The sequence below is a fragment of the Papio anubis genome, chromosome X (assembly GCF_008728515.1).
Source record: "Papio anubis isolate 15944 chromosome X, Panubis1.0, whole genome shotgun sequence".
Taxonomy (NCBI): domain Eukaryota; kingdom Metazoa; phylum Chordata; class Mammalia; order Primates; family Cercopithecidae; genus Papio; species Papio anubis.
In genome coordinates, this window is record NC_044996.1 from 38,151,151 (window position 1) to 38,178,867 (window position 27,717).

The 27,717-nt window shown below is 39.9% G+C and overlaps 1 protein-coding gene and 1 pseudogene across 6 annotated transcripts in view; both read right to left on the reverse strand.

The window, feature by feature from the left end:
• Positions 1-737: 737 nt before the first annotated feature.
• LOC101019648 lies at positions 738-2,012 on the reverse strand (annotated as a pseudogene).
• A 9,287-nt stretch (positions 2,013-11,299) lies between these two features.
• The window catches only part of PLS3 (plastin 3), an 87,031-nt gene continuing 70,613 nt past the window's right edge, over positions 11,300-27,717 (reverse strand). For 4 of the 6 annotated variants that reach the window (XM_009198169.3, XM_009198166.4, XM_009198168.4 and 1 more), the window contains 12 exons: positions 26,639-26,720; positions 25,675-25,840; positions 24,014-24,156; positions 21,448-21,474; positions 21,078-21,173; positions 18,433-18,628; positions 16,853-16,931; positions 15,768-15,882; positions 15,415-15,548; positions 14,590-14,713; positions 14,246-14,370; positions 11,300-12,545 (listed from right to left, as the gene is read on the reverse strand). In XM_009198169.3, the coding sequence (XP_009196433.1) occupies positions 12,413-12,545; positions 14,246-14,370; positions 14,590-14,713; positions 15,415-15,548; positions 15,768-15,882; positions 16,853-16,931; positions 18,433-18,628; positions 21,078-21,173; positions 21,448-21,474; positions 24,014-24,156; positions 25,675-25,840; positions 26,639-26,720 (1,420 nt within the window). In that variant the 3' untranslated portion in view covers positions 11,300-12,412. The remainder of the gene's footprint in view (positions 12,546-14,245; positions 14,371-14,589; positions 14,714-15,414; positions 15,549-15,767; positions 15,883-16,852; positions 16,932-18,432; positions 18,629-21,077; positions 21,174-21,447; positions 21,475-24,013; positions 24,157-25,674; positions 25,841-26,638; positions 26,721-27,717) is intronic. The other 2 variants (XM_003918172.4, XM_009198170.3) reach the window with 1 other exon arrangement.

A 27,717-nucleotide genomic window follows, 5' to 3' on the forward strand; every position in this document is an offset into this window, starting at 1 on the left:
CTGATGTTTTTGTATGTTTAGTAGAGACAGGGTTTCACCATGTAGGCCAGGCTGGTCTCAAACTCCTGACCTCAGGTGATCCGCCTGCCTCAGCCTCCCATAGTGTTGGGATTGCAGGCATAAACCACCATGCCCGGCCTTCTCTTTCTTTTATAATGACCTTATTCAAATTTTTTACCCATTTCTTTTCTTTCTTTGCTTTTTATTTTTTGAGACGGATTCCCACTCCATTGCTCAGGCTGGAGTGCAATGGTGCAATCACAGCTCACTGCAGCCTCAACCTCCCTGGTTCAAGCAATTCTCTCACCTCAGCCTCCCAAGTAGCTGGGGTACAGGTGCGTGCCACTACGCCCAACTAAATATATAAATACACACACACACACACACACACACACACATACATATGAGATGGGGTTTTGCCATGTTGCCCAGGCTGGGTTTTTCCCGTTTTTTCTATCAGTTGGTCTTTTTTTTTGTTTGTTTGAGACCAAGTCTCACTCTGATGCCCAGGCTAGGGTGCAATGGTGTGATCTTGGCTCACTGCAACTTCTGCCTGCCGGGTTCAAGCAATTCTCGTGCCCCTCCCGAGTAGCTGGGACTACAGGCGTGAGCTGTCATGCCTGGCTCATTTTTTTTTTTTTTTGTATTTTTAGTAGAGACAGATGTTTCACCATGGTCGCCAGGCTGGTCTTAAACTCCTGACCTCAGGTGATCTGCCCGCCTTGGCCTCCCAAAGTGCTGGGATTACAGGCGTGAGCCACCACGCCTGGCTCGTTTTATATTTTTAATACTAATCCTTTGGAGTTTATTTGAAAATATATCCTTTCAGTTTTTGCCTTGTCCTGTCACTATTTCCATAATGTCTTTTGAAGAAGAGAAGATGTAAATATAGACAAAAATGTAAATTTTAGTATTTACAGCTTGTGAATTTTGTGTATTGTTTAAGAAATCTTTCTCTACCTCCAATGTTAGCAAGATATTCTCCTGCATATTTATTTTTTTACCAGAAAGTAAACACCAATTTTATTAATATAATAGCAATAGAAGGACTTCCAATTTCTCAGAAGGAAAATAACATGAAACCAGCACCACCTGGTAAGTGTTACAAGATTAAATGTCCACATTTGTTGATCTGATAACTTCCCACCACACACCAAAGGTTTTTCAAGGACAACTTCCACCAGAGCTGCTGCAAGAACACATTTTTCACTGGGCATAGCTTCACAGTCAACTCCTCAAGCAGAAGACTGAAATACTGTCTCTTTTTAGAAGATACTGTTTTAGGGTGAACATATCAGTATGGAGAACAGAGCTTTGCTTCTCAAGTTCAAAAGAAACCATGAACGAATCTATCAATTTCTCTCTGACAATAATGTACCAGAGTGCTCTGGGGGGAATTCTTTTCCATCCCTATCACACATCTGGGTGAAGAGAGAGGAAGGAGTGGCAAGGTGTTGGTACACTAGCAGGCACTTCTGGTGATACTCTGGGCTCCGCTCCCTTTCTGCTGCTAGTAGTAGCCGTCTTTTTTGCCGGCTGTAGCAGCTTGATGTGGAGGAGGAAGGGGCCAACCAACAATCACCTCTTGCCACCCACCAATCACCTCTTCTTGAAGTCACATTTTTTGCATTCATAGAAGAGGTCTTAGTGATCCCCAAATTGGCAGTCTTTGGGCAGACATCTCTATCCTTCTCCTGGATGGTGAGCTCCTTACAATAATAGGCATCAGAGACCCCAGGGCCTCCACAGATCACGCAATGCCCCTGGTAAAATCTATACTCACATTCATCACCTATGCACATCAGGGTACAAGGATGCACCTATAGGAGTCACAAATCACACACTTGCCATCACATTTTTCACATAGCAGCCTGCTTGTAGCAAATGATCAAATCCAGATGATGTTTATCCATAGCTCCCATGTCTCCCATATATTTAAGTAAATTTATAATTTTGCCTTTTAGATATTAACCTTTTTCCTTTTCCTTTTTTTTTTTTTTTTGAGATGGAGTCTTGCTCTGTCGTCCATGCTGGAGTGGCACAATCTCGGCTAACTGCAACTTCCGTCTCCCGGATTCAAGCAATTCTCCCGCCTCAGCCTCCCAAGTAGCTGGGATTACAGGTATGCACCACCACGCCCGGCTAATTTTTGTATTTTTAGTAAAGACAGGGTTTCAACATGTTGGCCAGGCTGGTCTCAAACTCCTGACCTTGTGATCCGCCCACCTCAGCCTCCCAAAGTGCAGGGATTACAGGCGTGAGCCACCACACCTGGCCTTTTTTTTTTTTTTTGACACAGGGTCTCATTCTGTCACCCAGGTTGGAGTGCAGTAGCATGATCTCAGCTCACTGCAACCTCCACCTCTTGGGCTCAGGTGACCCTCCTGCCTCAGCCTCCAGAGTAGGTAGAACTCTAGGCTGGCACCACCATGCCCAGCTAATTTTTGTATTTTTTAGTAGAGATGGAGTCTCGCCATGTTGCCCAGGCTGTTCTCGAACTCCTGGGCTCAATCGATCCTCCCACTTCAACCTCCCAAATTGTTGGGACTGCAGGCTTGAGCCACCACTCCCAGACTTTCCCATCATCATGTGTCAAGAAATCAAGCATTTCCTAAGCACCAGCTGATAACAGCTGCTAGGTAGGCTTATCACACTTCTACAGATTTGGCTAATAAAGAGACAATGAGCCCTAAAAGATTCAGACAATGTGTTACTTATACAGACTGCAAAAACAATCAGCATGGTCTTAGCTCTGTGCAACCCCAGTTCCACAGGAAAATATTGAACCAGAGGGCCAAGCAACAGACAACAGGAGTGGTAGGTCACTATGTTGCTGAAGAGCCAACTCTAGAATGCAACTAAGTGGTCTTATGGACTTCCACTGTACCTTAAAAGAGATTAAGGTGGAAAATCCCATGCTTCATTGGAACGAGAAAATTGAATGAAAAACTGCTCATAGCAGCCTCCCACAATATAGGGCGTCTCTCACAAGGTAAGGAGAGAGAACAGAAATATCCTTGTGACAGCTCTTTAGAAGACTCTATCTTTCCATGTTCTAGGCAAGTTTTGGGTCAGAATGTGGTTGCACGTTGCACATAAGGTCTATGAGGAGATGTGCAAGATGTCTAGGATTCCACAGCAGAGCGATTCCTCTAAACCATTAACTGCTGCATTTCGAACTTTAGCCAATACTTATTCTGACCACTCTGGTCATGATGTACTTCACATCACTTTTTATAATAAAAAGTGTTTCTGCAGTAGGTTTGCCAATATTGTTTAGAATTTTTACAAGTATAAGTCTGATTACCCTGTAATTCTTTTCTAATACTTTCCTTTTCTGGTTTTGTTAACAAGGTTACATGTTAGCCTGATGAAATGAGGCGTGGACTTTCACCTGTCTTTCCAGACTTTGAAACTTTGAAAGATTTCGTTAAAGATGAGATTAATTAATTAATTAAGAGACGGAATTTTGCTCTTGTTGCCCAGGCTGGACTGCAATGGTGCAATCTTGGTTCACTGCAACCTCTGCCTCCCAGGTTCAAGTGACTATCCTGCCTCAGCCTATTGAGTAGCTGGGATTACAGACATGCGCCACCAGGCCCAGCTAATTTTGTATTTTTAGTAGAGATGGAGTTTCACTATGTTGGTTAGGCTGGTCTCGAACTCCTGACCTCAGGTGATCCACCTGCCTTGGCCTCCCAAAGTGCTGGGATTAGAGGTGTGAACCACCACGCCCAGCGTGAGAATTATTATTATTTTTTGAATGGCAAAATTCAATAGTAGAATCATATGGTCGCCATGTTTTTCTTTGTTGGAAGATTTTTAATACAGATGAAAATTTTGAGTTATGAAACTGTTCACATTTTTTTATTACTTATTGAGTCTTTTACAGTATATTGCATTTCTAGTTATTTGCCCACTTCATTCAAATTTGCAATTTTATCATGTTTTTTTTTTTTAGACAGAGTGTTGCTCTGTTATCCAGGCTGGAATGCAGTGGCATGATCTCGGCTCACTGCAACCTCCGCTTCCTGGGTTCAAGCGATTCTCCTGCCTCAGCCTCCCAAGTTGCTGGGATTACAGATGTGTGCCACCATACCTGGCTAATTTTTGTATTTTTTGTAGAGACTGGGTTTTGCCATGTTGATCAGGCTGGTCTCGAACTCCCGACTTGAAGCCATCTGCCTGCCTCCGCCTCCCAAAGTGCTCAGATTACAGGTGTGAGCCACCGTGCCCAGCCTATCATGAGTTTTTCATATCTTTTTATTACCAGTTATCTGCATATCTACTTAAAAAATTTTTTTAACTTCAATTAATTTTATTTTTGAGACAAAGTCTTCCTCTGTTGCCCAGGCTGCGGTGCAGTACAGTGATCTTGGCTTATAGTAACCTCTGCCTTCTATTCTCAAATGATCCTCCCACCTCCACCTCCTGAATAGCTGAACTACAGGCCTATGCCACCACACTAGGCTAATTTTTCCACATCTTTTGTAGAGATGAAGTATATTGCCCAGGCTGGTCTCAAACTCCTGGACTCAAGCAATCCTCCCACTTTGGCGTCCCCAAAGTAATGAATTACAGGCGTGAGCCACCACGCCCAACCTTTTTTATTTTTAATGTTTTTCATTCTTTTTCTCTTCTTTCGTGATCAATTTTGCTAAAGTTTATACATTTCATTAAGGTTTTCAACGAGCCAAATTTTGGTTTATTCATCTGCTTTATCATGTGTTTCCTATTTTATTATTTTCTGCTTTATTATTTCCCTCCTTTGCAGTTATGATTTTTTAACCTAAAAAAATGGATGCTAGGCCGGGTGCGGTGGCTCAGGCCTGTAATCCCAGCACTTTGGGAGGCCGAGATGGGTGGATCACGAGGTCAGGAGATCGAGACCATCCTGGCTAATACGGTGAAACTCCGTCTCTACTAAAAAATAGAAAAAATTAGCCGGGCGTGGTGGTGGGTGCCTGTAGTCCTAGCTACTCGGGAGGCTGAGGCAGGAGAATGGCGTGAACCCGGGAGGTGGAGCTTGCAGTGAGCCGAGATCGCGCCACTGCTCTCCAGCCTGGGCGACAGAGGGAGACTCAGTCTCCAAAAACAAGCAAACAAAAACAAAAACAAAAACAAACAAACAAAAAAAGGATGCTTAGCTCATTAGTATTCAACCTTTCTTCTCTCATATGAACTTAATGGTCACTGGGCACCCACAATTTCTGATACATGCTATATGATTGTTCACATAGGGAAAAATACCTAATTATAGTGGATCCAAGAGAGATTGAGAGTAGAGGAAATGGAAATAGAAAGTAGAGACTAATTTCAGGCCAGGTGAGGTGGCTCACACCTGTAATCCCAGCACTTTAGGAGGCCAAGGTGGGCGAATCACTAGAGGTCAGGAGTTCGAGACCAGCCTGGCCAACATGGTGAAACCCCGTGTCTACTAAAACAAATACAAAAATTAGCCCAATGTGCTGGTATGCACCTGTAATCCCAGCCACCCTGGGAGGCTGAGGCAGGAGGATCTCTTGAACCGGGGAGGCGGAGGTTGCAGTGAGCCGAGATCATGCCACATTGCACTCCAGCCTGGGTGACAGAGCAAGACTCTGTCTCAAAAATAAATAAATAAATAAATAAATAAATAAATAAATAAAGACTAATTTTTGAAGTTTTTATGGAAGGGAGAGTAGAGAAAAGTGGCAGTAGCTGGAGAATAGTGTGTGATCAAGGGAGAATAATCAGCCAAATCCATTAAATATTAATGAGATGCAAACCATTCAAGTCACACATATATTCTTACAGAATTAGCAGACATTCTGCTTAAAATAAATGAGAGACCTTTGTGCGTATTTAAGTTATTGGCCATTTGGTTCCTCACACCATATCGTGATTGCATTTCATCCTCCAACTCCAGTTCAAGGTATAGGCAACAACAGTGTAAATGCAGAGTTAGTGTGAGCATGTGAGTTTTGTATATCTCTTGCTAAAAAAAGTAGCTCAAATTCACTGGCATCTTAGACTGTCAAAATTGTGTGTGTGTGTGTGTGTGTGTGTAAACAATGTGTGCAATGTGTGCTTGTATATTTGTGGGTACACAATTTGGGAATGGCATTGAGTAGTAAGAAACCAGGATAGACAGGAATCAGATCACAAAGTCACTTACTAAGAAGGTTAAATTTTATCAAGTATGTGACATTTCTTAGTGTGAGAGATAAGATTCTAGTCTAGACTCTTGATAAGCTCACCAAGGTCTAGTAGCAAGTAAGACTCAACTCATGGTACCTTGTAAAAGGAGTCCCGGAAAGGGAAATAAAGGTTTTCTCAGATGAAGTAAACCTCAGAGAATTTTTTACCAGAAGACCTATTATTAAACAATGGCTAACAGGCGAAAGGGAGTTTTCCAAAGAGAAAGGAAACTATAACCTAAGGATGCTGAGACCCCAGGAAGAAAGAAAGAAAAATAGAATGGTTATGATAGAGGTCAATATAATAAACTAAGCTTCTCTTCGTGCTTTTTAAAGGTGCTATTTGAGAGTTGAAGCCAGATTTATATCATATAACACGGTGCTCAATGTATGTAGAGAAACTGCTTAAAACATTTATATTTATTTAACAGGTAGAGAAAGTCAAGTGATCTAAATGAAAGTGAGGTACTTCACTTGAGGTGCTAAAATGTTGCTTAGTAATAGACTGTGATATGGTACATATGTATACACTAACACCTGGAGCAAGTCCTTAAAAAATAAGACATATTTGGCCGGACGAGGTAGCTCACGCCTGTAATCCCAGCACTTTGCAAAGCTAAGGCAGGAGGATTGCTTGAGCCCAGGAGTTAGAGACCAGCATGGGCAACATGTCAAAACCTGGTTTCTACCAAAACAAACAAACAACAACAACAAAACCAATTAGCTGGATGTGGTGGTAGTGCCTGTAGTCCTAGGTACTCAGGAGGCTGAGAGGGGAGGATCGCTTGAGCTTGGGAAAAGGTTGAGGCTGCAGTGGTGCCATGATAGTGCCACTGCTCTCCAGCCTGAGTGACGGAGCAAGACTGTCCCAAAAAATAAAAATAAAAAGAGAACTATATTCAAGAACACTTACTGACATATCAAAATGGAATTTTAAAAAAAGTTCAAGTGACTCACCAAAAGGTAAGAGGCAGGGAACAGAAGGACAAAAAGTGGAACAAGCAAACATAAACTAAATAATAAAATGGTACACTTATGCCTTAACATATCAATAATTACTTTCAAAGTAAATAATGTCTAACTATTAACAATTAAGGCTGGGTGCAGTGGCTCACAGCCAGGCGTGGTGGCTCATACCTGTAATCTCAGCACTTTGGGAGGCTGAGGCGAGTGGATCTCCTGAGGTCAGGAGTTTGAGACCAGCCTGGCCAACATGGTAAAACCCCATTTCTACTAAAAATACAAAAATTACCTGGGCGTGGTGGCAGGCACCTGTATTCCCAGCTACTTGGGAGGCTGAGGCAGGAGAATCGCTTGAAGCTGGGAGGCAGAGGTTGTGGTCAGCCAAGATTACACCACTTCACTCCAGCCTGGGTGACAAAGCGAGACTCCATCTCAAAAAAAAAAAAAAAAAAAAAAAAAAAGGAATGGCTGGGCGCAGTGGCTCACACCTGTAATCCCAGCACTTTGGGAGGCTGAGGTCGGTGGATCACCTGAGGTCAGGAGTTCGAGACCAGCCTGGCCAACATAGTAAAAACCTCATCTCTAGTAAAAACACAAAATTAGCCGGGCATGGTGGTGCATGCCTATAATCTCAGTTACTCAGGAGACTGAGGCGGGAGAATCGCTTGAACCTGGGAGGTGGAGGTTGCAGTGAGCTGAGCTCACGCCACTGCTCTCCAGCCTGGGCGGCAAGAGTGAAACTCCGTCTCAAAACAAACAAACAAAAAGCAAACAAACAAAAAATTAAAACACAGATAAAAACACATGACCCAACTATATGCAATCTACATGAAACTCACTTCAAGAATAATGAATGCAGGTCGAAAATAAAAGAATAGAAAGTGACAGTTATGTAAACATTAAAAAGCAGGAATGGCTAGGCTATATTAATATCACATAAAGTGGAATACAGAGCAAAGAAAATTACTAGGAACTAGGAGTGACATTATGTAATCAGAAAAAGATCAATTAGCCAAAAAGAAATGGTGACCCTAAATGTGTAAGCACCAAACAACACAGTCTCAAAATACATAAAAACTGAGCAGGGTGTGGCCAGGTACGGTGGCTCATGCCTATAATCCCAGCACTTTGGGAGTCCAAGGCTGGTGGATCACCTGAGGTCAGGAGTTCGAGACCAGCCTGGCCAACATGGTGAAACGCTGTATCTACTGAAAATAGAAAAAAAAAATTAGTTGGGAGTGGTGGTGGGCACCTGTAATCGCAGTTACTGAGAAGGCTGAGGCAGGAGAATTGCTTGAACCCAGAGACGGCGGTTGCCGTGAGCCAACGCCATTGCACTCCAGCCTGGGCAACACAGTGAGACTCTGTCTCAAAAACAAAACAAAACAAAACAAAACAAAAAAAACCCTGATCTGGCTGAAAGGAGAAATAGATAATTCTGTATGAGTAGTTTATTGAGGTTAGTGGCTTTTTATGGTTGTCTTGGACAGATGCTACAAAAAAGAGAGCAAAACACATTCAAAGCAGAAAGATGGAAATTATAAAGATAAAACCATACATCAATAAAATAGAAAACCCAAAACAACAAAGAAACAAAACGCTAGTTCTTAAAAAAAAGTAATGAAATCGATAAACTTCTAGCAAGACTGACAAAGATTAAAAACAGAGAAGACATAAATCACCACTATGAGGAATTAAACTGAAGATATCATTACATATGCTGCAGCTATTAAAAAGATAATTAAGGAAATACTACAAAAACTTTATGTTCACAAATTCAGCAACATGGAAGAAGTGAACAAATTCCTCAAAATTCAAAAGCCACCCAAAACGCAATCAAGATTAAATAGATAATCTGAATAGCCCCATAACCATTAAAGAAATATCTCCAGACTTGGACAGTTTTACTGGAGACTTGCACGAAACATTTAAATAAAAATTAACGTCATTCTGAGCTTAGATACAAAAATCCTCAATAAAATATTAGCAAATAAAATTCAACAATGTGTAAGAGTTATACACTGTGACCAAGTGGGATTTATTCAGGCATGCAAGGTTTGTTCAACTTTTGGAAACTAATCAATGTAATTCGCTGTATCAATAGGGTAAAGAAGAAAACCTTAAGATGATATAAATTGATGCAGAAAAAGCATTTGATAAAATGTACCCACCCACTCATGACAAAAATTAAAAAATCAATCTCTCAGCATATTAGGATAGAGGGGAATATCATCTTTATTTTCTTTAAGAGACAGAGTCTTGCAGCCAAGCTTAGGGTGCAGTGGTTCGATCACAGCTCACTGCAGCCTTGATCAACTGAGCTAAGTGATCCTCCTGCCTCAGTTTCCCAAGTAGCTGGAACCACAGACATGCACCACCATGCTCAGCTAATTTTTTCCCCCCCCCGAAATGGAGTTTAGCTCTTTCACCCAGGCTGGAGTGCAGTGGCATGATCTCGGCTCACTTCAACTTCTGTCCCCTGGGTTCAAGTGATTCTCCTGCCTAAGCCTCTCGGGTAGCTGGGATTATAGGTGTCCACCACCATGACTGGCTAATTTTTGTATTTTTAGTAGAGATGGGGTTTCACCATGTTGCCCAGGCTGGTCTCAAACTCCTGACCTCAGGTGATCCACCCACCTTGGTCTCCCAAAGTGTTGGGATTACAGGCTTGAGTCACCTCACCCAGCCCCATGCTTAGCTAACTTTAGAGATGGAGTCTCCCTGTGTTGCCCAGGCTGGTCTCTAACTCCTGACCTCAAGCAATCCTCCCACTTCAGCCTCCCAAAGTGCTGAGGTTACAGGTATGTGGGGAAGAGATGGGGGATTCACCATGTTGGTAGAGATGGGGATTCACCATGTTGCCCAGGCTGATCTTGGGCTCCTGAGCTCAGGCAATCCACCTGCCTCAGCCTTCCAAATTGCTGGGATTACAGTTATGAGCCACCACGCCCGGCAGAATTCTTAATGTATTGCTAATTTTGGTCCATATTCTTACTTGTTGCAATTAGTTTTTGGAGGAAAAAAAATCGTGTGTCAGGCCCACTGCTTTATATGAACACTTAACTACCCCATCATACACTCCTACAGGCTGTGGGCCCCGTACAGTGAACCACACAAAAAATCAGCTTCTTTTTTGAAGAAAGGGCCACATGGAATATATCTTTCCTATCTTGTTAAAGAGGCACTTCAAGGCGTTAGGGCTTATAGAGAAGAACCTTTGTACTTTGACGAAGACGAACGTGAATGAGTATGGCAGGTTCAAGGCATAAGACAAGTCTTAAGATATAATTGTCCTTACTTCATCAGTTACCCTAGTATGTTTGCAGATTTGTCTTTTTTTCACTCATAAATTCTACTTTTATATTAAAAGAATCTATAATCTGAGACTGAACTCACTTTTTAAGTTATCTATATTTTGATCTTTTTAATTATACATATATATTTGCAAAAGTAGAGTTGTCAGATGTATCCCTTTTTTATTTTATGTCTTTGGAATTCAGGTGATATTTAAAAAGGTCTTTCCATCTCTCAGATTTTAAATGCAAAATATTATATAGTATCACTACGTAACCAAATCCTCAGTAGACTACACCTTATATTACTCATTCACACAAAGGCTTAAAAGGGCACTGATTGTCAACAAGGGATGATTTTGCCACCCAGGAGACATTTGGTTATCTCTGGAGACAATTTTGATCAACACGACTGGGGATGTGCTGACATCTAGTGGGTAGAGGCCAGTAATACTGCTAAACCTCCTACAATGCACAGGGTAGCCCCTTCCCCCGACCCCAACGAAGAATTATCCAGCCAAAAATGTCATATATGGATGAGGTTGCGAAGATCTACCATGAACCATTTCTCCTCTGTGACTGTTCAGATCCCCACTGTTTCAGGATATGTATATCACAGAACATTGAAAAGATTGAGGGAGGTGGAAAAGAAAAAAAAAGCAGGAACTGGATAAAGAAATTTTGGTAAATTGGAGAAAACCCTTTTACTTCATTTGTAGTGTCCTTAATTCAGTACCTCTAATTCTGCTCCCAAAACTCAAATTTAACAAACACCATTTTATAGAATACATCAGAAAAACGAAAAGAAAAATTCCTGACAAACATTGTCATACTTCCTAAGAGACAAAAGCATGAAGAAACTGATTATTATGTAAATGCCTTTATTTGAATTACTACATTGCTACCAGATTACATCACTTTTCAGAGTTAGAGTAACATAATACCTTGGAAACTATAGCAAACAGCTTGACAAAGCAAGAGTACATTAATTCCTACATATATACGTTTATTTTTAGTGACCACAGTTCTTTGTTTTAGGTGTAAAATTAAAAAATATATTGTACACTTAGCATACTCGGCCTACTAAATCCCGTCTAAGTTCTGAGCACATTCTCTCCTCAAAAGTATCATATTCAACAGCATTTTAAATTTAGAGAGAGAGAGTTTGATGATACAGGCTTTAAAACAAATAAGCATGTATTGAACCAAGTGATTTAAGACAAAATATTTCAATTGTTTACAGCTTGGGTATGAGAGGGAAGATGCAAATTTAAGGTACATTTTTCTTCTAGCTATGATGTATGTTTTACTTACTTGAAGACCCCTTAAAAAAAGTAGCAAAATCAGCAGTCTTGTTTAATGTAATCAAAATATTCTTAAATGTACAAAAAAGGATCCTGTAGAAAGAATACTGTAAAAAGATACTGATCTTAAGAATAAAAGAATAAGAAAAGCTTCTATTACATTCTGCACAGCCAGTTACTTCGGCAGATTTTCAGTACTACAAAGATAAGCAAAGGATACTCATATCCAAATACCCTCTGACCATAGTTCTCGAATAAGAACTAGCATACTGGATGGAAAGCAAAATTACTGTCTAATAATATTCATATCCCATCATCTAAGCGAGTCCCCAGAGAGGGACATTCTAAGAGGGCAAAAGATAACAGAGCGAGAAATAACATACAGCAATGGGAAATGTCAAGGGCAGCATTCTAGGAAGAGAGAGTAAAATGTTTTGGCTATGAGCACATTTCAGGCGTGCCTGACAAATCCAACTCTGACTATGGGAAAGAGGAGTTGTTTTTATTAAACCCTTTCCCCTGAGAGCTCTCATGATGAGCTAGTCCTGTTAATCAAAATGAAAAGTCCTTTGAATGGCCAAGAGTTCCTTAAGTCATAAGCACTTCACCTGGAAATAGCTGACCTGCAAATCATGCACCTGGGAGCAAGGCTGATTTATTCAGATTGGTTATTTTACACTCTCTTCATTCCCCTGCCCATCAAACATGCAAACACAGTCATGACCATCTTGGGCTTTACTTCCACAAGGTCTTCAGGGAGAGCATATACTCTGGCTCCAATTCTTCTAGCCATTGACACTGCATACCTATTTTAGGGGGAAAAAATTAGGATGAAATTCTTGTCAGTTAAGGACACCACGTAAGACATCTATTTCCTCATATATGATTATCATGCTGGGATGTAAAAATTCCATATTGATAGTTCCAATTAGAACAGTTTTGTTTTTTGTTTTCTTTTGATTTTGATTTTTTTTTTTTTTTTGAGACGGAGTCTCACTCTGTCGGCCAGGCTGGAGTGCAGTGGCCGGATCTCAGCTCACTGCAAGCTCCGCCTCCCGGGTTTACGCCATTCTCCTGCCTCAGCCTCCCGAGTAGCTGGGACTACAGGCGTCCACCACCTCGCCCGGCTAGTTTTTTGTATTTTTAGTAGAGACGGGGTTTCACCGTATTAGCCAGGATGGTCTCAATCTCCTGACCTCGTGATCCGCCCGTCTCGGCCTCCCAAAGTGCTGGGATTACAGGCTTGAGCCACCGCGCCCGGCTGATTTTGGTTTTGATTTCACTTTGAAGTTATAGTAGGTTTTTAAGCTCTATTATTTGGGGCCAATAATATTTATTCACTCTTTTTCTCCAATGTGAGGTGAGAATTAAGCTTGAAGCACCAACTTTTTATATATATATATAAAATTACCTAGGCTGTCTATACAATCCATGTTAATATTCTCATTGCACACTCATGTGATCTTAGAGATATGAGGTGGAAAATCATGCTAGATGCAAAACCCAAGTTGTTAGGCAGATGCAATGAATACTTCCAAATATTCATGAGAGGGGAGACAGTCTACATGGCACATGGACAGAGTGGCTGGACCAAAAACTAGAAAAGGTAGACAAAGGAAGGGACAGAAGAACTGAGATGTCCAGGTAGGGGAATTTTCAGGAACACATCTCAACTAATCCATGAAGCATTTCTAGGTGTGTTGGAACCAGAATCTTTAAAGATAATTAAATCATCGAGTTTCTAGAAAAAGAGATTTCAAGAGTTCTTGATATATTGTGGGTATTAGACCTTTATCATATCTGCTAGAAACATTTTTCAAGGAAAAAATAATGTGCCTAACTCCAAAGTATTGCAAGAATGTTTCTTAGCTGTTCCATAATGCAGGACTGTGGATGGATTTTCAATGTCTAACTAGCAAAGTTTTCATGGGTCACCCATGAAGCCAGATCACACTCTACGTCTTTGGTGAAGAAGGAAATAGGCTGGTGGAAAAGACCTTCTGAATATTGTTGAAATGCAAGAAACTATAGTCTTCTGTGGAGGGCTAGCAAGCATTCTGTTAATATGGGAACTGACGAAGATAAATTCAACAAATGTAGTAAGAATGATCTATGTATAGTAAAAGAGACATAAGTTGGATGATGTGTTTTTTAAAAAAGAATGAGACAGGTGAACACCTTAAGCTCATATTTTCCTTGTTGTAAAGTTTTACCTGATTTGCATTAAAATACATGCTACATTATTTCTGTAATCCACTGAAGCAACAACTGACTAAGCACCTAGTAGGCCAAGTACAAGGCTAGGCTCTTATAATTTTTAAAAATTTAATCTTTATAAAATCTCTAAGGTAAGTATTATTCCCCCAGTTTACTGATGAGGAATCTGAGGCTCCAAGAGGTTTCTCCCAAGGTGACACCACTCTTACATGGCAGAACCTGAATTAGAATTCAGATCTGTCCAGCTGCAAAGCTGTGTTCTTTTCATGCTATTAGCAGTCTCCCTTACTTGGCATTATTGTGCTTGTCATCTTCTGTTAGATTGCCACTCTTCACAAGGTCATAGTTTATACAGCCTGGCTGGATGGCATCAATTAAATCCACAACTGCCAAACTGGAGCTGATCGTCTTGTCCTAGTGTGAAAGGAGAACAAATCTGAGAATTTTGATACATACAAATTAACATGTGCTTACTTATATCAAGTGTCCAAAACAAAGCCCAGTGAATTCATAAAGAATCGTGCCATTAGTCCAACAATAATTCTCACTCACAAAGAAGCCAAAGGTTGCCTTCCCAAATGATAGATGTTATCTCGCAAACATAATATTTAATAGTCAAATATGGATTCTGACCTTAAAACTCTGAATGGAAGTTGATTTTCCAGCTTCACTCAACGTTCTGTTTACCCAGTTCACAATGATGTCATCATTGGCTTTCTGACCATCTCCAAGATCTTCCAGGACATTGAGGGTGTATCTAAGAGAAGCAGCATAAGAAAACGTCACAATCTACTTTATGAAGAAAAATGCAAACATCAGAAAGATGCTTTATCTTCCACTTTTAATATTCCTTAGATTTCAAGGACTAAAGATTTCATGGAAAGAGATTCACACTATGTGAAAAAAATATTTTAAGCTGTAGTGGCTTGCTACTGTTCTACCCTTTGTAGTGGTGAGAGAGGAGCAGATTGACAGTGCTTTAATGAGCAGGTCCAACGGCCTACTGCAGGCACATTTTGTACTATTCCAATAGTGGTAATGACATAAAATAAGCTGTGCTTTGGCTGGTGCCCAGTCATAATGAATGCTTTTCAGCATTATGGTGATCTTTATCAGCATTACAGAGAGAGATCTTTATTTTCAAATGAGCACGAGGATGTTCATAATTTTGTTCTGACAATTTTTTAATTCACTGACACAAAATGAGGTCGAAATCTATGTGTCAGGCTTCCTATGTTTTAAAAAAGGGACTAGCCATAGTTCTCCTGCGTAACTTGCAAGGAAGCATCTCCCACTTAACATCCAACATATATTCATTAATTAAACTCATTTTGGAGTATAAATACAACATATTTCAAAAGTGTAGTCATTGACATGTTCACTTATTAAACACAGTAAGGACTAAATCACAGACCTCTGTGATAGTAAAGACTAAACAGCTAAAATTGTGTACTATACCTTCTCATCAGCTGCCAGACTAAAGCTAAAGTCAGGGTTTGGTTCCCATCATTCAGGTCTTGCCCTCCAATGCCAACCAGGGAGAATTTAGCAGGATGCTTCCCTAATTCAACAGCATAGTTGCAGTTTTCCAGCTGCAAAGGCACAAGAGTAAATGGTTAATTAAATACTTCCATTTGTTTAATCTGCATACGTGTGTGTGTGTCTTGTATAATGCTAGGTATCAGCACACAAAAACAAATAAGACACAGTTTTTGTACTCAAGAAGCTCAGCGTCAAGAGTTTTAGAAACAAAGGAATGAATCGAGAATAAAACTACTCTAACAAAGATACACAGCAACTTAATTATCTACCTTTTTCATGTTGGCTCCCAGTTTCGGGTATGGAGGTTTATTAACCTTACTCCAGTCAACAGGAACTTTAATTCGTTCATATAACTGTAAGATTACCAGGGCATCTTGCAGGTCACTAATGATTTAAAAATAATGTAATCAGTGTTTTCCGGAAGCTGGGACTTGACTTTCCTTAAAAACAATAACACTACATTGTCAAACAAGATATATAAAACCAGAAATAATACCTAAGACTCATATTGTCTATCAATCTGTTCTGAAAATAGAGCTAAGACCATCCAATTCATTTATGAGTATTTATTGAGAGCTTACTGTGAGCAAGGCACTGTTCTAGAGGCTGGGCCCACAGGACGAAAATTCCTGTCCTTGCATTAGAGTCAGAGAGATAGACAATAAACAAGTACGTGGATAAACAAACAATACGGGGTGTTGTTTGTTTTGTTGACAATAAACAATTTTACGGGTATATGTAAGTGCTATGAAGAAAAAAAGGAACTAGGGTTAGGGGTTACAGAGTAGCAGGTGGTAGTCAGGAAATCTTTGAATCAGTGACTGGAATACAGTAAGGGTATAAGCCATTATATGCGAGCAAAGAACGTTCCAGGCTGAGAGAAGAGTGAGCCAAAGTCCCCGAGTTGTTGTGGATGGTCTACTTAAAGGATTCCCTGGTCTCTGTTTCTTTCTTTTTTACCTTTCTTTTTTTTTTTTCCCTCTTAGAAATAGGATCTCACTTTGTTGCCCAGGCTGCAGTACAGTAGCACAACCATAGCTCACTGAAGCCTCAAACTCCTGGGCTCAAGTAATCAGCCTCAGCCTCCCGAACGGTTATCTGTCTCAAAATATAAAGTATTTGCTCCCTAGGGTACTATAAAGACATTTAAATATTCTATCACTTACAGTTAATGATCATGTAAATAAATAATTAAAGCTTCTGTGTATTGGGAAAATGATGGAAATCACCACTTGACATTTTCCAATATAAATAATAGCTACAAATTAATATCTAGAAAATCTTTAGAGCTGTCATTATTTAACATCCATTCATGACATTCATAATTGTTTACAATAGCAGTAGGCAGGCTTACGCATAGAGATGGTTTACATGGGGATTGACACCAAGAGAGTTCATCCAGTTACGGAAGGTTCTTTCTTCACGAGTTTCTCCTGTTAAGAATATTCACAAAATTTACTGAACACTTTATGTATGTGCATACAGTGCCAATCCACATATTAGATTATTTTCTCTCTCTATTCAGATCTAGAAATTTTCAATAACACGAGTTTCCAAGCATTCTCCTAAGTACATACATTCTCTCTAGATACAGGCTTATTTTTCAAATTTGAACTTATTTTAAAATTAAAGAATACAACCTTATTCTAACCAGTTAAGCAATTTAGAGGTTTATGAACTTTTTATAGTCTCCTCAAATCTTTCTCCAATATTTCCTCAAATCTGCATCCCTCAAAGTAACTGATGTTATCAGTTTAGTTACTGGTTTTATAGAAATATCGGTGGACACTCAATGAATTACTATTTGCTTTATTTATTTATTTATTTATTTATTTATTTATTTATTTATTTATGAGATGGAGGTTTGCTCTTGTTGCCCAAGCTGGAGTGCAGTGGTGCGATCTCAGCTCACTACAACCTCTGCCTTCCAGGTTCAAGCGATTCCCCTGCTTCAGCCCCCCGAGTATCTGAGATTACAGGAGCGCACCACAACGCCCGGCTAATTTTTTGTATTTTTAGTGGAAACGCGGTTTCACCATGTTAGCCAGGCTGGTCTCAAACTCCTGACCTTAGGTGATCTGGCCGCCTCGGCCTCCCAAAGTGCTGGGATTACAGGCGTGAGCCACCATGCCCGGCCGCATTTCTTAATTTTTATAGACTATACTTCATGCATATATAATCTGGAAAAGGTAAACTCTGCCTTTCCAAAACTTAAAATTTAGTATATATTATCATTTGTTTTTTGAGGAGGTAAGGGTGAAAGGAGTTGGGGTTAGTTCCAGTTACACTGACTGTGGATGAATGAAACATAAATATATACTAAATTTACAGGTCAAACTGAATGCATATGTGCACTTTTTCCTGATGAGAGGATTAAAAAGTGGTCTAACCCTAAAGATTAAAACTAAATACTGATTTACTAAGTGGCTTTACATTAAGTGACTCAACTACTTTTTTTTTTCTTTTTTTTTGAGACAGAGTCTTACTTTGTTGCCCAGGCTGGAGTGCAATAGCATGATCTCGGCTCACTGTAACCTCCGTCTCCCAGGTTCGAGTGATTCTCCTGCCTCAGCCTCCCGAGTAGCTGGGATTACAGGCACGTGCCACCACGCCCAGCTAATTTTTTAATTTTTAGTACAGACAGGGTTTCACCATGTTGGCCAGGCTGGTCTCAAACTACTGACCTCAGGTGATCTGCCTGCCTCGGCCTCCCAAAGTGCTGGGATTACAGGTGTGAGCCACCGCACCTGGCCTCTACTACTTTACTTAAAAAGTTCACTTGTATCATCCTTTTCTGCCAGTTTTTACTCAGCACCGGCATCTGCTTCTTGCAGATATAAAAAAACTTATTAAGTCTAGATTGTAAAATCATTACGGCCTATGTATTTCTACTCTATAGTCCCACATATTCGAATTTGAGAAGTTTTTAGTTACCTTCTAATAGAGTCCAGTCAATATCCTGGTTCTCTGGCTTAGTTAGTGCTGGGTATTTATTAAACAGGTTAGCCACGAAAGCTAAGTTGAGTTTGGGGTTTCCACTGACAACATCAGCAGGGGTAACAAACTGTCTGCAACCTAATTTATCTGCTTGTTGAAGCATACTCTCGGCTCTCTTCAAATCATCTGTTTCCTGTTGAAACAAAATAGGAAGACTTTGTCAAAGGCCATACTAAAAATGTAGAAAATGTCCCCACAATCATAGTCTGGGTATACAGATCTACTTTCTTTTAGCCAACATATGGTACTTATTATAAAATTGTTTTGAATGCCAAAAAAAAAAAAAAAAAAAGTTAGCGCTGTTAGAGGTGCAGTACTTTTAATACACACTAGATGGCGCCAGATCACATAACAAACTACAGAGTACATTTAACTAAATTGCATTAAGAAAGAAGTTATGTAAAAGCTTGGGGGAAACTCCCAGATTTTGTTTGAAAATCTGTAGAGAAAACATATACATTCACCATCTTCACTTTCTCCAGTTCCACTTTTCCTTTTTTCCTTCTCAATAGGAAAACAGCTTCAATTCTCCTTTTAAGCCATCTCAAGTTAAATATTCAGATAGTTTCAGTAGAATTATGTTAAAAATTTTTTTCAAATGTACTTATCTACAATGAATCTCTACTAATTATTAAATGTGAAAGGGTATTAACTGTAGTCCTACTTAAGTCTCATTTAGAAAATAGTGTTCATTTTCCGTAAATTGTGGGTTCATTCTCCTCAACCGGGCTTATTTTGTTTTGCTGATTTACTACTTTCTGCTTTGGAGTTTCTCCTTTTCTCTACTGGCTCTCAGCTGAACTTCACTGAGGCTTCTGGGTACTGTGCATTAGGTCAATGAGCTTCATGACAGAGTCGACTCCTTGGAACTCAGGAACCTCTGGGGCTGTGTTATGCAGCAGAAGGAACTGGAAAGGAGGGCACTGTTGGAGAGCCAGCTAGAGAGAGAGGAAGTTGTGCTGAGCTGTGGAAGTCGGCTCCCCTGGCTGAGGGAGAAGATAGATACCTTCATTCAGTGCATGTTCAAATCCCAAGGGAAATGCTTGTGAACTGTTGCTTGAATTGAAGAGAAGCAGAGAATCTATTTTTACTGATTTCTTTTGAGCATAGGGAGAATGGTGGAAGGCAAGACCAAGGATTAATCTCAGGGAACTGAAGGATTAAAAAAGTTAGGACGAAGGGAAGGGATTTTTTCCATTACAAAGATCAAGAGAAAAAAGTTAAACTGAAATTGAAAAAAGGTGAAACTATTCAGAGTTAAAATTAGGCCTTGGTTGGACGTGGTGGCTCACGCTTGTAATCCCAGTACTTAGGGAGGCCGAGGCAGGAGAATTGATTGAGCCCAAGAGTTTGAAACTAGCCTGGCCAACATGGCGAAACCTCGATTCTTGGGAAAAAAAAAAACAAACAAAAAAACAAAGGCCCTAAAGAAGGTGTAAAGCGGAAAAAGGTGAAGGACACTGAAAACCATGAGAATAGCATGAGCAAAGGCACCTGGGTGGTGCTGGGAAGGAAGGTTGGGGTGGGGAATACAGACTTTTGGGGAAATAACACCGGATAGATTTTAGAGCAAGATTTGTAGGGTGAGTGCCAAGCAGAACATTTCAGACTGAATTCTAGAGTCAACAGAAGAATCCTTGTCGGATTCTGAAGAGGGAAGAGACAAAAGAGTGTTTTAAGATCAATTGGATTGACTAGAGAAGGGGTGTATCAGAATCAGTTAGTATACTGATGCCATTTACCCTGGTATCAGATCACATGGCTAGCCATCCCAGACAGCTCCCTTCTTGGACAAGATGGCTCCTCATTCCTACCAAGAGTGACCTGAGCTGAAGAGTTTTGCATTTAACATACAGACAGAAATATAAGCACACAAGTCAGTTACAAATTCAGTTCTGGTAAGGGCAGCATAAAAATGGTTTAGCCAATGTAATCCACTCCATCCTATGGCATAATAGGATAGATATATGGATTTTGTTAATTAGTAGCATGCATTCCATATCTAATGGGTACAAAAACCACAGATTCCTAGAAACTTGGGACTAAATAGTCCAGTCTAACTCCTTACTTTATGGATGAACAAAGTGAAATCCAATTTTGAGAAGGAACTTGCCCAAGGTCACTAAACAAATTAGTGACATAACCAGGGAACATGGTCTCTGAGAGTGATTCCTTAAATTAGATTTCATAGATTGGGAGTTTGTAAAAAATAATCACATTACTCTCAACACAGGAATATGAATATATGTATATATGAATATACAGTCACTAAATCTATTACTGTGGTTGTAATCCAAATACTTGGGAAAGGTTAGCTTCTAGTTGCTTATTTCCCCATACTTGTTTTGAATATTTTATGCCATTCACATAAATCAATACCACAACAACGATGGAATTCACTAACAATCAAAATAAATAAAAGCTAGTTTTCTGGCCTCTGAATTACATGTACAGTAATACATTTTAAAATAATGCTTAAAATTGCCAACTCCACTTCATACAATTATAAAAATTATTGTATTTATAAGAAATTGACAATAATTTTGGAAGATTGTAGAATTCAAAAGAGCACTTATACTTACATTGAAACCCGACATGTTAATATCTATCCGTGGTTCACCTTCCTTTTGTCCTTTTGGTGCGATTTGATTGAGAAGATGGAAATAGGCTTTGGAATCCTACAAAGAATTGAAAATGTCAGTGAGATCACAGTGACAAGGAATGAATGTATCCTATTGTCCCATGTTTGGAAGCCTATTTGCATTGGACTTTTTGAGAATATATGGCACAAATCTCTCTGCCTTCTAATTTAACAGGTGTCTTCCCCAGAAAAGTCCATCTATCTGGCCTTATATCTGTCTTGCATTTGGATGAACTGGATTTTGACATGACTTCACAATTATTAAAGTCATCGATACAATAATGCTAATAAACATATAACCAGTTCTGTACCTTCACTGAATTACTGAAGTCAATAAGCTTGATAGACAAAACAAGCATTTAAAAAAGTAGAAGAGCAGAAATCCAGGAAGCATAGAAGAAAGAGAAAATAAACAGGTTATACCATTACAAAGCATAATGAATATACCACACCTATGAAGAAGAGATTAGCTATGTTATAGATGTATTAAATTGTAAATTTAAATGACAAAAGCATTAAATGATAAACATTTTAGTTGCTAAAATAACACTGAGCCCTCTATGATCTGAATGTACTTAAAAAAACAAACGTCTCTTTTCGTTTTAAACCCCTGGACTAAATCACTTGAATGTTGTTTTCTTAGAATCCCAACACTGAAAACAATGGGGTTTGCTCACAGTCAACATGAATTCAGGTTGTGTGGACAACTCCACAAAACACAGCTTGAAAACCATTGTACTCGCACAAACGCTTATTAAGAGCCTTCACACACGTGCCAAGTAAATTCCTGCATTTTGGAATGCTAGAGGACAGGAATTTAAGTGAAGGTTCCTTAATCCTGCCATATGTGAAGACCACCTTCCAGGTATGATATTAATAGTTTCCTGTTACTGGGCTTTGAAGGTCCAGACAGGCTATGAGGAAGTGTTTCTCATAGTCTGTGTGGATACTAACACCTGAGGAAGTTGCTCAATACGTGAATTACTGAATCCAATTCCTGAGCTACCAAAAATAAATGTCTGGGAGCTGCCCAGAAAGGTGCCTTTTAAATCAGCTACCCAAGTGAGTTTGAAACTTGGTGCCATAAATGATTCTAAGAATGGGGAAAATCAGGTGATTGAAAGCTATTTCAGAGCAATTCTTAAATAGCCAACTCCGATCCTATCATTCGGGGGGGCATAGCATTTACCTCTTAAGGAATAGTGTACTACAGCTGTGGAAGTGCTTTCACTTCCAATTACTTGCTAAAGCTACATAAACAACTTATAATCTAAACCTATGGTCTTGAGAAGAACAAGTAAAGAGCAGACCCAGCAAAATCTGTATTTAGTACCCTGAAAAGGGCTTTACAGGTGAAAATTTGAACTTGAATACAGATAAACTGGAAGTTGGTTTCCGCATTACCAAACAATTATTTCCTTTTAAAAAATATTCATGGCCGGGCGCGGTGGCTCACGCCTGTAATCTCAGCACTTTGGGAGGTCGAGGCGAGCGGATCACGATGTCAGGAGATCCAGACCATCCTGGCTAACATGGTGAATCCCCATCTCTACTAAAAACAGAAAAAAAATTAGCCAGTCGTGGTCGCGGGTGCCTGTAGTGCCAGCTACTCAGGAGGCTGAGGCAGGAGAATGGCGTGAACCTGGGAGGCGGAGCTTGCAGTGAGCCAAGATGGCGCCACTGCACTCCAGCTTCGGCGATAGAGCGAGACTCCGTCTCAAAAAAAAAAAAAACAAAAAAAAATCAATCGGACTTGGTGGTGTGGACCTGTAGTCCCAGCTACTTGAGAGGCTGAGGTAGGAAGATCGCTTGAGCCTGGGAGGTCAAGGCTTCAGTGAGCCATGTTAGCACCACTGCACTACAGCCTGGGTGACGAAGTGAGACCCTGTAACAACAACAACAACAACAAAAAACCTGGCCAAACATATTGTATAATTACAAGAGAGGGCAGGGTCAGTTGGTCTTATAATTTTGGGGCTATTCTTAATTTTCATGGATGAAATCAGTAGTACAGGCAACTCACTGCTTCCTCTCATCACTGAACAAAATCATATGATCGCCTATGCATAGTACTGTTTTCACAGCCTTGCTGGTCAGTAACGTCTGATGAAGATCCTTAAGTTTTTTTCCTGTGTACCAACATCTGGATGTCAGACAGAATTAAGGCAGTTAAGGAGAACTCCACACAATGTTTGCTATGGTAATATCGGCCCTCTCTGCATGAGAAGCCAAAGGCAACATGTAATAAATGTCTTCCTCCATTGTTAGTTTTCCCCCACTGCTCATGATAAACAGTGAGTAAAAAAAAAATTCGATTCAATGCAAGAAATATGAGGGTCTTGTATGTGCCACATACTATGTTATAGGTTGGCTTTAGTAGGAGGGCCCTGGAGCAGGGGCTGAGGTAGGATACACAGACATAAATAAGAGCTCATCACTATCCTCGAGGAACTCACAACTAAAGGTAGGATAAAATGAGAGGAGAAGCCAAATAAAAATGATTAAGAGGAAATCATGAGGCCCTTCCTCTCTCTTCTAGGTGTGTTTACTAACAGGTACACTGAGGCCTGGGAAAGGCAGTTAAGAATGGAATAGTCATGTCCTATTCTTTAATACTCCATGTTTAACAATCGGCAGAATATAACAAATTAGCATTATAATGATAAATTAGCACAATATTTTTACCTTTTTCCACAAAATAAAACATAGGTGCTAATGCTCCTTATCTGGCTCTACTTCTCTTCTAAAATCTACCTTCAGGGCCAAGAGGCAACAAGGCTTGGTGATACAGTGTTAGGATTTTCCCTCTGTTAAGCTGGGATGAAATCTTCCAGCTATTATATCCCCCCAAAATGTTGTGGCTCTTTGAACAGTTACCTTGATGTCAGCACTAAAGTTGTTAATTTTTTGCCAGCCCGAGTTTTCCAAATGAAAGTTTGCCCATCTAAGCAGAAGCTCTTCTGGAGACAATTTCATAAGTTCCTCCAAAGTCTCACCATCTCGGAGCAAAGCAGCCAAGGCTAGAAGAAAAAAAAAAATCCCACAGTCATTATATGACATAATAATGGTCATGCCAAGTTCATTCAGTCTTTTGACACTGTTAAGTAATAGAGGTGCAAAAACTACTATGACATAGCTCCTGGTTTCAAGGTACTCATAATCTACTCAAAAAGATAAATATATAATATATATAATAACATAATACTACAATTTATTCTTTTCTCTGTTATTCTTCACATTCCAAATACCAAATGAGGTTATGGCCTTTAAGCTTAATGGAAGCTTCACATTATGTCATATGTTTGTATAAATTGTTCTTATTTAACACTTCTAAAGTCAAGGATTTGGGGAAAAATGTTTAAAATTTGGGAATCTTTTACTTAGCCTTGTGATTAAAGTCAAAGATTCTGAGAAAGATATTTAACATTTGGGAATCTTTTACTTAACCTGTTGATTAAAGTAGTCTAGAAACACTGTGGTATTTGTATTTAAGTATAATTAATCAATTAATTCTTGAAGGCTCAAGCCTATTTTAACAGGAATATAATTCAACCTTATATTTTCTTTTTCTTTTCTTTCTTTTGAAAGAGTCTTGGACTACTGACCAGGCTGGAGTGCAGTGGCATGATTTTGGCTCACTGCAACCTCTGCCTCCCGGGTTCAAGCGATTCTACTGCCTCAGCTTCCCGACTAGCTGGGACTACAGGCGCACGCCACCATGCCCAGCTAACTTTTCTATTTTAAATAGAGACGGGATTCCATCATGTTGGCCAGTGTGGTCTCCAACTCCTGGCCTCAAGTGATCCACCTGTCTCGGCCTCCCAAGGTGCTGGGATTACAGGCGTGGTCCAACACACCCGGTTGCAACCTTACATTTTTTTTTGTCGTCGTTTTTCGTTTTACTTTCTTTCTTTCTTTCTTTCTTTTTTTTTGAGACAAAGAGTCTCGCTCTTTCACCCAGGCTGGAGTACAATGGCACAATCTCAGCTCACTGCAACCTCCGCCTCCCGGGTTCAAGCAATTCTCCTGCCTCAGCTTCCCGAGTAGCTGGGACTACAGGTGCGTGCCACCACACCTGGCTAATTTTTTGTATTTTTAGTAGAAACGGGGTTTCACCATGTTAGCCAGGCTGTGATTGTGCCACTGCACTCCAGCCTGGGTGACAGAGTGAGACCCTGTCTCCAAAAAAGAAGATGGTGCAAAATGGTGGGGCTGAGGGTGGTAATGGGGTAGAAGTTGTGTAGGCAGAACAGAAAAAAATAATCAAGTTTGAGGACTTCAGGAAAGCTCCTTAATCTCTCTGTGCTTTTGTGTCATTATTGCAAAATGAACTGTAAAGTGCCAGACAAATGTGAATTACTAGGTAAAGAAGAGAGTCATGTAATTAGACTATTTTCCTGAATAACTCTATAGCATTACCTTATGTTCATTCTAGTTATCACCATTTAATCACCTCCATTAAGTGAGAGCATGAAAGTCTGCATGACTAGAAAAAACATAACCAATAAACAACTTCCAGAATGACTGCATTCCATTACCTTCATTCCTGCTTAATTCAATGTCAGCAAACAAACCGATCTTAATGATCTGCCAAAGCAGTCCCAAAACCAGATGAGGTTTCCCAGCCCTCAAATCTTCTGCACCAATGTTCACAACATGACACCCAATGGCAGAAGCAGAGTTCAGTGCCAAGTTCAAGTTTTCCTGCAAGACAGCCAAATTACACACTTGCTTCTTGACCTTTCCATTTTTTAGCAGTCTACTTTCTCCCTTCACTGAAAATAACATTCAATGAGGAAATTAATACCTGTATTAATTTCATCCATATATGTGTCACAAAAAACAAATTCTAGATTTTTGTGTTAGAAAGCCTAGCTAAGACAAATTTCAGCCTTATTGCTATTGCCTTTTGCAGAACCTCAGGAGAAGTTAACTTTGTATTTTTATTTGGTACCTTTTGAAGTATGCTGGCACTAAAGGAAAAGGCTGAGTACCACAGTAAATATATCCATGTGAGTAAAGTGTTATCATCCCAAAAATGCCCAAATGGGTGAGAGACAATCAGTACTGCATATGCCCAAAAGAGTTTTAGAAGTTATCAATGTCCACATCCCAAGAGGTGCTCTTCCCTGAGGGAATTTTGCTAATAATCTAATATTCACTTGATAGGAAAAAAAATGCTCCATTCCTTAATCACACCAGTTAATTAAGAGCTTATATACTTCTGCTTATCTCTGTAGTGCTTGAACACATTATGAAATGAAGAGAACATGGGGCTTTGAAATTAGAATGGGATTTGAACCTCAGTTCCAACATTACTCTCAGGCAAGCTCAGAAACCTTTCTGAGTCCCAGTTCTGTCTGTATAATTTGGATAACAATCCCACACTCAACAGTTTTTACAAGGATTGATTGGGAGCCTACAGAGTGTGGAAGCTGAAGTCTGTAGAACAGGTCCTCAAACAGTAATTTCATGTTAAAGGGAGGGGAGAACAATGCATACCTGAATGATGAAGGGTGTAAGTTTCTTCTTGTTGATTGCTCTTTCATCAATGGTATCAGGAACTGAAAGGTTAATCATTTTACTGAAACAAAAATAAAAAAGTTGATTTTAAAAAAGAAGAGTTGATTTACTTTTATAAAGTGGCTGTAAACATTTACAAGTATGTTAAAGCTTACTATAAAATCTTTCATGTACTCTAAAAAATGCAACTAGATGAGTTTTATCATGTTGATCATAATAAACTACACATATGGAAAATAAAAATTAAAAAAAAAAAAAAGACCAAGGCCTGATGTGGTGGCTCATCTCTATAATCCCAGCCCCAGCACTTTGGGAGGCTGAGGCAGGAGGAGTGCTTGAGGCCAGGAGTTCCAGACCAGCTTGGGCAATATAGTGAGACTCTGTCTCTACAAAAAAGATAAAAAAATTAGCCGGGCATGGTGGCATGTGCCTGTAGTACTAGTTACTCAGGAGGCTGAGGAAAGAGGATAGCTTGAGCCCGGGAGTTCAAAGTTACAGTGAGCTACGATCACACCATTGCACTCCAGCCTGGGCAACAGAGCGAGACCCTGTCTTAAAAAAAAAAAAAAAACAAACCCCTGGCCAGGCATGGTGGCTCATGCCTGTAATTCCAGCACTTTGGGAGGCCAAGGCAGGTGGATCACCTGAGGTCAGGAGTTGGAAATCAGCCTGGCCAACACGGGAAAACCCTGTCTCTACTAAAAATACAAAAATTAGCACAGCATGGTGGCACACACCTGTAGTCCCAGCTAGTTGGGAGGCTGACACAGAAGAATCACTTGAACCTGGGAGGTGGAGGTTGAAGTGAGCAGAGATCATGCCACTGCACTTCACCCTGGGCAATACAGCAAGATGCTGTTTAAAAAAAAAAAAAAAACCAAAAAGACCAAAATATGTGTATAGCAGATGGGTATCTCTGAGCAGAGGATTGTAACATGCTTTCTCTTTTATTTATTTTTAAATTTTGTCTCATTCTTTTATGAAAATAACTTGGGATATTGAAAACAAAACTTGGGCCAGGTACAGTGTGGCTCACGCCTGTAACCCTAGCACTTTGG